The sequence below is a fragment of the Sciurus carolinensis genome, chromosome 16, assembly GCF_902686445.1.
Source record: "Sciurus carolinensis chromosome 16, mSciCar1.2, whole genome shotgun sequence".
Taxonomy (NCBI): domain Eukaryota; kingdom Metazoa; phylum Chordata; class Mammalia; order Rodentia; family Sciuridae; genus Sciurus; species Sciurus carolinensis.
Window position 1 is genome coordinate 44,893,001 of NC_062228.1, and position 13,237 is coordinate 44,906,237.

The 13,237-nt window shown below is 42.1% G+C and overlaps 1 protein-coding gene and 2 pseudogenes across 1 annotated transcript; 2 read left to right on the top strand and 1 right to left on the bottom strand.

Moving 5' to 3' along the window:
- The first annotated feature begins 391 nt into the window (after nucleotides 1-391).
- Nucleotides 392-927, top strand: LOC124966084 (microfibrillar-associated protein 5-like; annotated as a pseudogene).
- Nucleotides 928-3,479: 2,552 nt separating this feature from the next.
- On the bottom strand, nucleotides 3,480-7,633 carry LOC124966389 (retinol dehydrogenase 10-like). The gene has a single exon (XM_047527609.1). The coding sequence runs from the start codon at nucleotides 5,706-5,708 to the stop codon at nucleotides 4,683-4,685; it is 1,026 nt and encodes a 341-aa protein (XP_047383565.1). The 5' UTR covers nucleotides 5,709-7,633; the 3' UTR covers nucleotides 3,480-4,682.
- On the top strand, nucleotides 6,686-12,027 carry LOC124966085 (L-lactate dehydrogenase B chain-like; annotated as a pseudogene).
- Nucleotides 12,028-13,237: the final 1,210 nt, after the last annotated feature.

Here is a 13,237-nt window from a genome sequence, read left to right on the forward strand (position 1 = left end):
GGTTGTTTCTCTGAAGAACCTTGACTAATAAGCTAACTTAAAATAATTAAAGGCAAAACCCCAGAGAGAAAAAAATGAGCAAAGGATTGAATAGACATTTCTTCAAAAAAGAAATAAAGGGCTCGGGCTGTAGCATCAGGGATAGAGTACTTGCCTAGCATGCACATGGCTCTGGATTTGATCTCCAGGACTGCAAAAAAATAAAATAAAAATAGAGGAGTGGTAGAGTGCCTGCCTCAAATGTGTGAGGCCCTGGGTTCCTTCTCAGCACTGCATGTAAATAGTAAAATAAAGGTTAAAAAACTAGAGGAAATCTATAGAAAAACGATTTAGAGCTCTGCTAGAGTGAAGACTGAACTAAAGTGAAAAATGGCAAGAATGGGTGGATACGATGCTCTTGGACCCCCAGGTGCTGTTATTTCTCACTGTACTCACATCTCTAATTGGATACCCTTGGGGTTAGGGGTCCATGATGAGACGATGTGACTATAGAAAGATTTACAGGAGATCCTAATCTGGTGAGTGACCCTTCTACAAATGAAACTGCCTCCCCCAATGATAAAAATACCACTGCAGAGTGTCTGGATGAGAAATCTGTGCATCAGCCAGTCCAGCAATGCTGTCTGCTTCACCAATTTACAGTGTATATACATCATCAATGAAATCTGCTCTCATCTGTGAGAACATGAAGTTATGAAAGATGAAATTTGCTATGAGATGGCAGGTCTGGCCCCAAGGTGACTCCATTGCTCAAACTACTTTCAACTTCGTCGCTGTGAAGATGTGAATTTGCAGAGGCACAATGGTCTGTGGTCATCAAGGAAAAAGAATGAAGAAATATGGGTGAGAGGAAGGGGAAATTCCTTCTTCTATAACCACTGTCAGCTAATTTACAGACGAGTAGTTCTTAAACCAGTCCCTCTGTAATGTCCAGCATTTTCTTCTACTCCCTAATTTTTACCAAGACTAATAATATTTATGACCTTTTAAATACTTAAAATATCTACTTTATTGCACAGTTTTGTTCTTTCTAATATCATAGATGTATAGATCAAGATAGCTTATGTGCAAACATTCTACATACAATTTCTGGAGAGAATAAACTTTAGGTTAATAATCTTTTGGAGAGGATTGGGATGTAGGTCAGTAGTGAGTGAGTGCTTAGCATGTACAAGGCCCTGAGTTTGATGCCCAGCATTGAAAAAATAATAATAATAATCTGTGTATATAATATGCTGGCTATTGAACCCAGGGCATCCCAGATGCTGAACAAGTACTCTGCCACTAATCTAGAGCCCAAGACCCTAATGATCTTTTTTGGGGGGGGTGCTGGGGATCGAACCCAGGGCCTTGTGCTTACAAGGCAAGCACTCTACCGACTGAGCTATCTCCCCAGCCCCCCTAATAATCTTAATTATTAAATCTCTTGGAGATAGATCTTAGAGTAGAAGAAGCTATCCTTGTCTACTTTGGCTAACCATAGAACTTCATTTATTTTCCTTCTAAGAGTTTTCTTGATTAACTTTCCATCATTTACATATTTCTCTTTACTCTTTTAACTGTTTTGCTTGAATTGTCCTAAACTTTGTCTGACAGATCTTCTTGATGAGAAAGATCATGGTAGACTGTAAATTTGTACAATTATAATAATAATAATAGGGCTTGGCTGGGGCTCAGTGGTAGAGCATTTGCCTAGCATGTATGAGGCACTGGGTTCCATCCTCAGCATGAAAAAATAAAGATTATTGTGTCTATCTATGATTAAAAATACTTTAAATAATAATAATAATAATTTTTTAATGTTTTTAAAAATAGGAGATACAAAAAGTGGCCAATCAGGGGCTCAGGATGTATCTCAGTGGCTTAGCATGTGTGAGGCACTGGGTTTGATCCTTAGCACCATATGAAAATAAACAAAGAAAGTCATACTGTCCATCTACAACTACAAACATTTTTTTTTAAAAAATAGCCAATCAACACATGAAAATATACTCAAGATTTTTAGTCACTTGGAAAAGGTAAATCAAGAGACCACATCATAGCAAGTACAATGGCTATAATCAGAAAGTTATATAATAAAAAGTGGTGGTGAAGATGTGAATAAACAGGAAACCCAGCACATTGCTGGTGGGAATATAAAATGGTACAACTTTGGCAGTTCTTCAAAAGGTTAAACATTAAGAACTCAAACATCTTACTTACAACAGGGATGAACCTTGAAAATATGCTAATTGAAAGAAACCAACCAGTATAAACTACATATTTTAGGACTGCATTTATATGAAATTTCAGCATAGGCCAGTATATAGATACAGAAAGCTAGTGAGTGTTACCAAGGAAATGGGTCATGGTGAGATGGGAAGTAACTGCTAATGCATATAGATTTTGGCTAGGGGTTCTGGCGGGTAATAAAGGTTTTCTAAGGCTGGGGATATGGTATCTGCCATGTGTGCAAGGCCCTGGGTTCAGTTCTCAACACTGCAAAAAATTGTTATTCCTCTAAAATTAGATTGTGTTGATGGTTGCAGAAGTTTATGTCTTTTATTATTTTTTATTTTTTTCCTGCAGTACTGGAATTGAACCTAGAGCCTTGAGTATGTTAGAGAAGCACTCCACCACTGAGCTGCATTCCCAGCCCTTTTTTATTTTGAGACAGGCTTGCTAAGCTGACCTCAAATTGTGATTCTTCTGCCTCAGTCTCCCAAGTAGCTGGGATTACATACATCACACCTGACTTGTTTGTTTGGTACCAGGGTGAACCCAGGAGCACTCAACAACTGAGCCACATCCCCAGCCCTGTTTTCTTTTTTATTTTGAGACAGTGTCTTGCTAAGTTTCTTAGGGCCTTGCTAAGTTGTCCTTGTGGTTGCTGTTTTAATATTTTTTTTATTGTAGATGGACACAATACCTTTATATTATTTAGTAATTTTTTATGTGGTGCTGAGGATCAAACCTAGGGTCTCACATGCGCTAGGCAAGCACTCTACTACTGAGCCACAACCCCAGCCCTGTCGCTAAGTTTTTGAGGCTGGCTTTGAATTTGGGATCCTCCTGCCTCAGTCTCCCAAGTCATTGGGATTACAGGCATGCACTACCACACCTGGCTCTGTAAACATATATATTTTTTTCACATTATTTTTTTTCTTTTCTTTAAATATTTTTTTTAGTTGTCAATGGATCTTTATTTTATTTTTTTATATGCAGTGCTGAGAATCAAACACAGTGCTTCACACATACTAGGCAAAAGCTCTGCCACTGAGCCACAACCCCAGCCCCTCTTTATTTTATTTTATTTTATATTTTTTTATGTGGTGCTGAGGACAAAATCCAGTGCCTCACACATGCTAGGCAAGCACTGTACCACTGAGCCACAACCCCACCCCTCTAAACATATTTTTTTTTGTAATTTAATTCTTTAAGTTTAATCAGTCCTTTATAAAACTTCCCAATTAGTAAAAGTTGGCTTTTTTAATAGCCTTAAACATTGGTCACTATTCAAATAAGACATTAAAAAGAAAAGCAATCACATAATAGTTCATAGTAATTTATAAGTGGATGGTACACATTTAGATACAGAGGTAGAAGTTCACTTTTACAATGTTTCACTAATACACATATACCAAATTCAAGGCACAAAATAGTTTGCTTTACAAAAAAATACTGTAAAAATGTCATTTGCTGTTCTACAATGTGAATACACCTTCCAAAGGAATCTTTACACCCTTCCGTACATACTCCATAGAATAACATTTTCCCCATCACTAATCATAGTTGGCACAAAAATGGGGACTTTTTAATGTGGAAATTCCCATTTTTAGAAATGGGTTCTTTGCAGAGCTGCTGTGTACTCTAGATAAGAGTACTGCCCCAAACACAAAACGCAGCAACTCCTGAGGAAAGGGCACTTTCTATATGCAGCAAAATTCATTGGTAGAAAATGCATGTCTTTTTGGATAACTAGGTCTCTAGATATTTAATGAAGTATTTCAGAGGTCAAATAAAAAAAATCACCTAACACTTTAGTCAATGTGAGTTTAAGAATGAGACCTGATCATCTTTACTGTAATGCTCAGACATCACTGACTTCAAACGGATGGAGATTTCAAAATTCCTTTTTAAAAAGAGCTGAACATACAGATACCATGAAAAAGCCACACAGGCTTTACACTACTGGAACTTAGAAAAGATGAGAAAATATAGCCCTTGAAGTTGCAAGGATGTCAGTTGGCTAGAGTTTACTGACAAGAATGAATAAACTCTATGGAATTCAGAAAAATCACACATGTGCAACACACTGTAGTTATCATTTCTAGACTTTCTGTTCATTAAAAAAATAAGGAAAGCCCAAAGATGTCACACAGTGCTTGTCTAAAGATCAGACTGGTTTTAGGGTCCTGTCTAAAAGGATCCTGTTAGCAACAAGCTTAGCTCACTTTGACTGATCACATTTCCCAAGCACTCTAGTCAGTTAATTTAGCAACAAGCTTAGCTCACTTTGACTGATCACATTTCCCAAGCACTCTAGTCAGTTAATTTACACTTTATTTTTTTTTAAAGTTGATTTTTTTTTAAAAAGTCAACATGGGGTTAGAATCCACAGAATGTCAGTAACGCTGATGTGTACTGGACTGAAACATCTTGATCGTCTTCTGATAGAAATGATATTTCATACGAAAAGATTCTTAGATTCCATTTTTCGCTTCATTATTGTTTGTGGCTTGTTTTCTTTGAGCAATAAAAGGGTACATACACTTGTCCGCTCCTAGGAACCGATACATGCACACGACTGCTTCGAAAGGAAGGATGCTCTTCATGAAGGTCACAATGTACATGAGGCCGGGGGTGCAGATCATGGGCTGGTCGGTGAGGATGGCCTTCATGGCCTGCTTCACACAGTAATCAGGCTTCAGAGGGGGCAAAAAGGGCTCAATTTCTTTCCTGATTCGGCAGCCTCTGAACATGCCAGTGTCTACCAGGTAAGGGCAAACTAAGGTTGTTTTAATTCCATCCTTTTCAGCAGCCTTTAGTTCATGGCTCAGGGATTCATGAAAACCCACAACTCCAAATTTACTGGCACAGTAATCCTCAACTCCAGCAGTACTGAACAATCCCAAGGAACTTGCAACTGTCACAATATGACCATGATTAATCTCCAGCATTGTAGGAAGAAAGGCCTTAGTGGTCCAGAAGTGTGCATGGCAATTGACCATCATGGTTCTCTCAATGAGCTCATCAGGACATTCCAGAAGATGATGTCCAGAAACCACACCAGCATTATTGACCAGGACTGAGACTTCACCAACTTCTTTGCGGACCCTTTCAGCGGTCAAGTAGACATTCTCCCTCTTTCCCACATCACAGGTGTAGGTAAAAACCTGCAAGTTACAGTGGGGCAGAATTTCTTCTGCACCATTCCCAGCTTGCAGCGCGGCGGCATCGGCTGCCTCCAGGTCGCGGTAGATGTGGCGAACCATGCCCGCCGTCTCCTGGTTGCTCTGCGTGTTGATGTCCCAGAGCACCAGCAGCGCCCCGCGCCGGGCGAACTCCAAAGCGAAAAGGCGGCCCAAGCCGCTGCCGGCGCCCGTGATGAGGCACACCTGGCCGGCCACGCCCTTCTCCTTGGGCCGCACCAGCCAGCGCGCCGCGGCCAGCACTAACGCCCAGAGCACTTTGAAAGTGACCACGAAGAACTCCACTACGATGTTCATCGCGACGCCCGGGGGCCCGCGCGAGCCCAGAGCCCCTGTCCGCGCCCACCCCGCGCCAGGCAGACCAGAGAAGCCCTTGTCAGAGCGGCCGGGACCAGAAGGCTGCACCCCGCGCCTGTCCCCGAGGTGCCCGCCGGACCACAGTGCGCGGCGCCGCTCTCTGCTTGCGCGGTGCTGGGCTCCGCGCAGTGGCCCCGGGGTAAGCCCGCCGCGGCTGCCGCCCGGCTTGGCGCCTCCTGCCGGCGGCCGCCCGCCTGTCCTGAAGAGTGTTGCCGGCCGGTCCCGCTGCAGCGGCGGTGACAGCCGTGAGTTAGGCAACACGCACTGCCCTCATGGCCAAGCTGCCGCCACCCGAGGGTCCCCGGAGCCGGCGCGGCGGCTCCTTTTCACCCCGGGGAAGGAATGAGCGGTGGAGACCGCACGGGCTGGCCGGCCGCCGCAGGAGTTGTCAACTTGACCCAAGTTGCTAGAGGGTGGGAGAGTGGGGGGCGGGGCAGCGGAGCGCCGGAAAGGGGCGACTCGCTAGGCGCAGGCGAGCGCTGCCCAACGGCTTGCAGCTGCCCCTGCGGTCTCGTGTCCCCCTGCCCTGCACTCCCCGCGACTGTCACTCGGGCACCAGACTCCGCAGCGCAGTGCCGCTTGCAAGTTGGAGCGCTCCTGGCCGGCTGTGTCTAAACATATGTTTTAAATTGATATTTTTATGGTTTGTTGATGACATCTCAGTAAAACTTAAAGAAATGAAAGTTAAATAATGTTGTTTTTGGAAGAAATAAAACAAAGAGAATTAGCAGACTTTCCTTATAAGAATTGTTAGCACAAAAAGACCGGGCAGGACGCAAACCTCAGGCGTCATCTCAACTCTTTATTCAAGGGGATGAAATGGTGCCCACGGCCCCACTCTCCTGGTGGAAAATGAGCCACCGAACAGCGAAAGGGACTGGTTTATACAGGTTACCTTGAGGGGTGGTCTAGTGGGCATGGACACTCAGGAACGCGGGCCTTTTGGTCAAGGTCTGCGGACAGCGTCTGGAGAGGATTGGCTTCGGAGGAGAGGACGCCTCGCAGAGACCGCTTCCTCTACGGGTGATGAAACACCCCCGCCCTGTCTGCAGCTGCTGGCGCCTGGAAGACGTCTGTCCTGGGAGACAAGGCTGTCAGTGCATGGCCTTCATTTTTACTTCTTTTCTCAGGCCTTATTATTTTGGGAATTTCTTATTCTCCATATCCATTAAGAATAACTAGGTCTTCAAAAGAAAGGTAATGATGAAAAGATACTTCAAACATTAGGCTTGAAAGATGAACAACAAAATGAGTAAAATATAGACTATATTTCTCCTTTTTTTTTTTAATTTGTTATTTTTATTGCTATATGGAGCATTAAACCCCAGGGTCTTTTGCATGCTAGCCAAGTGGTCTTCTCAGCCCTTTGATTTTTAAGGGGTTAAAATAATATTATAATCATAACACTATCTTCTGTGGTTTTCAATATAATTTGAGAACATTTTTTTTTTTTTTTTTTTTTTTGGGTGCTGGGGATCGAACTCAGGGCCTTGTGCTTACAAGGCAAGCACTCTACCAACTGAGCTATCTCCCCAGCCTCGAGAACATTTTTTATATAACTAAATTATAAAGAGAAGAGAATGAAAGGGCCAAAATGATGAGAAGTTTTCTACATTTTACCTGAGGGGGCAAAAACGCCAACACTAGTGCTGGACGTGGTGGCACACACCTGTAATCCCAGTAACTTGGGAGGCCAAGGCAGGAAAATATCAAGTTCAAGGTCAGCTTTGGCAACTTGGTGAGGCCCTAAGCAACTTGTAAGATCCTATCTCAAAATGTAAAATGAAAGAGGGTTGCAGCTTGGGAATAAAACAACAGAGTTTGTGTTCCAGTATTGAAAGAGAGAGAGAGAGAGAGAGAGAGAGAGAGAGAGAGAGAGAGAGAGAGAGAGGTGTGTAAATATAAATGTCGTACTAACTTAGAATTTTTTCTGTAGAAACAGTATTTCAAATTTTGAATTTTGATGTTTTTCCTGGGCTAGCAATTATTGGCTACAGTTAGCTCCCAGTCAGGAACACAGTCATGAGGATAAGCAATGGACTAAAGTATGCTGTGTTGCTAAACTATGATGTTTGGTAGATTAGGTGTATTAAATGCATATTGATTTATAATATTTTCAATTTATAATGGGTTTATTGGAACATAACAGCTTCATATGTCAGGAAATATCTGTTCTGTAATCCCTTGAGCAATCTCTGAAAAAAATATACATTCAAAAATAATATATGTCAGTATGGACTGCTAAAATATGTTCAAGTAAACCACAGAAATTTTTAATACACTTTATATAAAAATAGAATATAAGCAGGGTACAGTGGCACAAACCTGTAATCCCAGCAGCTGGGAGGCTAAGGCAGGAGGATTGTGAGTTCAAAGCCAGCCTCAGCAACTTAGCGAGGCCCTAAGCAACTCAGTGAGACCCTATCTCTGAATAGAATATAAAAAATGGCTGAGGTTGTGGCTCAGTGGTTAAGTGCCCAGGGTTCAATCCCCAGCACCAAAAAATAAAATAAAAATAGAATATAACAAATAAATATGAAATTCTTAATTCTTTCATCCCAGTGTACTTATGAATTGATATTCTCAATTGAGAAATGGTTATTCTCAGAAAATTACTAAAGTTTGGGTAAGAAGAGTGAGAGTCGTGTTTGTTCCCAGCCCAGCTCAATATGGAGTAGTTCAGGGAAGACAGTGAAAATCAACAGCTTTAGTGCTGGAAAAGTCTAACGTGATTTGGTACAGAGTATGGAAAACCCCTATGCCCAGTAGCATTGCCAGTAACAACCGTAATCTCAGTGGCAAATAAATAGGGATGATTATTGGCTGAGCTAGCCCAAAATTGAGGTCCCAGTAGGAACATGTAATGAACTAGCACACAAAGTAGGAATTTAGTAAGGCAATCTGGAAAATGAGAAAACCATACTTGACCTTAAAAACCTTTCCACACTTGTGCAAGAGTTCACAGAGGGCCCAAGTGATTCACACATCCCTTGTTGACCTTGACTGTGCTTACCATCTCACACACTAATAGCAGATGAAATGGCCCAGAGAATAAAATCTGAGGACATAAAAATGTTCCTTAACCTAGAATGCATACACACATACACACTGAGATCCATCTGCAGAAGTGGAATTCTCACTAGCTGAAGATGATAGAGCAGATCATAAGTGGACCACTAAATTACACAGACAAGAGTGATAACCTAAGACTTTAACTAGACTTTAAAATATAAGAATAAAAATTAAAATCTCAGCAGAGATATTGGGAGCTTTGGAAAAATGAGATTTCACCAATTGCCAGCAGATAGGCAGTAGAAAAATTTGTAAGGAAATTATGAAGGACAGTAATAAATCAACAAATCACAAAAATGAAGAGTACCTGAAAAAAGTAAGTATGTCGGTAAATATAAAAGAATATGGGCTGGACCCATAGCTCAGTTGCAGAGCACTTGCCTAGCGTGAATTAGGCACTGTGTTCCATCCTTAGCATCACATAAAAGTAGGTAAAATTAAGGTATTCTGTCCATCTAGAACTAAAAGAATTTTTTAAAAAATATATATTTTGTTTAATTAATTAATTTGGTACCAGGGATTGAACCCAAGGGCACTTAACCACTGAGCCACATCTCCAGCCATTTTATTTTTTATTTTGAAACAGGGTCTCACTAGGTTGCTTACAGCCTCGTTAAATTGCTGAGACTGGCTTTGAACATGCAGTTGTCCTGCCTCAGCCTCCTGGGTCACTTGAGTTTACAGGCATGTGCCACCACACCTGACTGTTTACTTCTCTTAAGATGCCTAAAACAATTATTTTAACAGTACTTTGGGGGAAAAGTTTACACACATGTACATGAAAAAATTTCCAGATGTAACTGGTATTTAGCATAACTGGAAGTATACTGAGGTAAATTAAGATGCATACTGAATCTCCAGGGCAACCATTAAGCAAATAAAATAGTTAAATAAAATAAAAGAGCAAAATTGGTATATAAATATTACCTATTCCAAAAGTAAAGTAAAATAATAATAATAATAAGGTACTGCCAAGCACAGTGGTTCCCATCTGTGTAGGCTAATCAGGAGGCTGAGGCAGGAGGATCAGAAGTTCGAGGCTAGTCTTGGCAACTTATCCAGCAAGAACCTCTCAAAATAAAATTTTTAAAAGGCCTGGAGACGGGCGCAGAGGGTGTGCGCGCCACACTGCACTGGAGAGGGGGCCTCCCTCGCCCTCCCAACCCCATCTTGCTCACTCAGATTTGACCCTGTTCCCAGGTTCCAGGGTGGAAGGCTCTAGCTGGCCGGTTCTCTCTCTCCGGCTTGGCTCATTCCGAGGCCTGGGGTGGGCTGGGGCTGGGGCCTACGGGCCCCTTCCGCCTTCCAACTGCCCCTTTCTACCTGTCTTCACCCACCAGAGGCCCAGAGAGCGCCCACAGGGCACCCTGTGCGGCCAGGCTGTGCTCTGTGATTCGAGAATGGGCGGGGGCGTGGCCCGGTGGCCCTTGACTCCTGGAGAATGGCGGTTGCACCCCGGGCTGTGGGGGCAAGGGGAGGGAATTGACAGTGCACAGGGAGGGTCGTGCCCTGGGCCAGGCTGGGCTGGGCTCCTCCCAGTCCCAGGGCGTGTCTTAGCTTCCTTGGGTAGAACCGGGCCTCTGCTCGTTGCCGGAGGTGGGGGCCAGGAGGTGAGCCCCAGGCCTGCAGGGACTCGGGGAACCCAAGGCGGGGCATGCACAGCAGGTGCAGTAGGTAGGCGCCTGTCAGGGTTAGGGTTAGGGTTAGGTCAAGGTGAATGTAGGGTGGGGGTCGGGGAAGAGGTCGAGGAGGTGCCTGAAAGAACTGTGTGGCGAAGACCCAAAAGCCTACAGCAAGGCTGGGAGTGTAGTTAAGTGGTGGAGTGCGTGCCTAGGGCCTGAGTCTCTGGGTTCCATCCTCAGCAGCACATAAAAATAAATAAAGGACTAGAGGTGAAGCTCATTAGTAGAGCACTTGTCTAGCATCTATGAGACCCTGGGTTCAATACCCAGGGAGAAGGGGAAGTAAAGTATAAAAATAACATGAAAAGAACGCAAAGTGACAGGCTTGAACCAATTATATCAACTATTACATTAAATGTTTAAATGGATTTTAATTTTAAAAAAATTAAAAGATGTTTAAATGGCAACACTTCAGAAAAATTGATCATACCAGTTTATAGAAGAGGCAAAAGTCCCAAACAGATCAGATTAGTATTAGACAAGCTGCTATGGAGTGTACTGTCAACATTCTGGAAGTCTGACATTGAATTTGCCCTTTGGAAGGTAAGTTTTGGAAGGTAAGCTCAATAGAAATTTGATGAAAATAAGCATGGGAGCGTATTTCTTCAGACACATAAAAATTTGGCAGATAGGGGAGGCTGAGGCAGGAGGATTGAAAGTTCAAGGCCAGCCTTAGCAACTTCACAAGACTCTCAAAAAGGAGTAGAGGTGTAGCTCAGTGGTAAAGCATCCCTGGGTTCAATCCTTAGCACTGTCAAAAAGAGAAGAAAAAAAATTTGGTAGATGCAGATGCCGATTCTTAAATTGTGATATTGCAGTCCATTGGCAAGAAGGGGAGAGTTGTCTCAATCTTGTGCAGAAAAATGTTAATATTTTCAAATTCATTATTCCTCAGATTGTCAAGTACAGTCCTGATTACATCATAATTGTTTCCAACCTGGTAAGCTTGCTTATATGTGTTACCTGGAAACTGTTACTCAACACTCTGTGACTTGATATGGGTGCAAACTGGATTTTGTTAGATTTCACTATCTTATGACTGAGAGACTTGGCATTCATTCCAATAGCTGCCATGGATGGATTTTGGGACAACCTGGCAACTCGAGTGTGGCTGGAGTGGAGTAAATATGGCAGATGTTCCTCTCTAGGATCGGAATCCAGCAATGGATAGTGATAGTAAAAACTGGCAGTAAGTACATAAGATAGTTGGTTCAAAGTGCCCATGAATTTATCAGGCTAAAAGGATCGACAAACTGGACTGCCATATTAAGTGTAGCTCTCATTGAATCCCTATTCAAAGGCCTACCCAGGATTCATCCAGTGTCAGCATGGTGAAAGAGGTGTATGGCATTGAGAGTGAAGTCTTCTCAAGTTTTCCAAGTATCCTCAATGCTGGGGGATTAGCCAGCATTATCAAACAGAAGCTGAAGAATGATGAGGTTGCTCAGCTCAAAAAAAGTACAGATACCTTGTAGGACATCCAGAAGGACTTCCAAGACCTATGACTTATGATTAACCCTGATCCTTAATTTTTATCCATGTATATGGGTCATTGTTTCCTTCTTCCTTAATATGTGATGTGAGCTCACAGAATCAAAGCCCATGCTTGGTTTATACAATTCCTGCAACGAGTCCTTATACCAAATTAACTCTTGTATATGTCTAAAAAAAAAAAAAAAGAATTACAACAAGGACTTGATAAGTAATCATTTAAAAACTTCCAAGGATGGGGCTGGGGATATAGCTCAGTTGGTAGAGTGCTTGCTTCGTAAGCACAAGGCCCTGGGTTCAATCCCCAGCACCGCAAAAAAAAAAAAAAAAAAAAAAAAAAGAAAAACTTCCATGGAGAATCCTCAGAGGCTGGGGTTGTGGCTCAGTGGTAGAGAGTGCCTGGCACCTATGAGGCACTGAGTTCGATCCTCAGCACCATAAAGTAAAGGTATTGTGTCCACTTACAACTAAAAATATTTTTAAAAAAAGAGTTCTCACAATCAGATGAAATCTATGAAATATTTTAAAAAGAAATAATAATAATACTTACTTCAAAAAACAGAGGAAGAGTAGGAAACACTTCCAAATTCATTTTATGAGGTCAGTATATGCTGATACTGAAGGCAGATTAAAAAATATCAAAGACAGAGATTCTGATGAACAGACCCCAAAACCCTTACCAACAAAAAAGAGCATTGGCAAACCCATTGACTGGTGTAAGCTCTCAACATATAAAGTTTAAAAAGGAAAAGATGATCTCAATAGACCCAAAAAGATATCTGACACAGTCTAATGTATTTCACAATTTAAAAATTTCAAAACACCAGGAATAGAAGTACGAAAAAACCAAATTATTCATTTTGGTAAAGGGTATCCTGTCAGTCTTAAACCAAAGAAGCAGAACCAATAGGCCGATAAACATGTATCTACATATTAAAGGATTTGTTAGAAATAATTGACTTGTCCAATCATGGGAGTTGAGTAGGCAGTCTCTGTAAGGCTGTGACTCAGCTCAAAAAAATGCTGGAACTGTTAGGGACAAGCTGTTAAGAAAACAGAAGGTATCTTGTAGACCCAGGACTTTGTTCATAGAATTACCACATCCCAAGTGTCAAAAAGCTAAAGGAGATTCAAGAGAAGGTAGAATAGGTGCAGCCATATATGTTGCTTGACAGTGAAGTGTCATCAGACTACTACACTGTATTCTTGTGCACTACAAACTAA

Coding starts and splice junctions, on each gene's coding strand:
- LOC124966389 (XM_047527609.1), bottom strand. CDS start 5,708: ATGAACATCGTAGTGGAGTTCTTCGTGGTCACTTTCAAAGTGCTCTGG.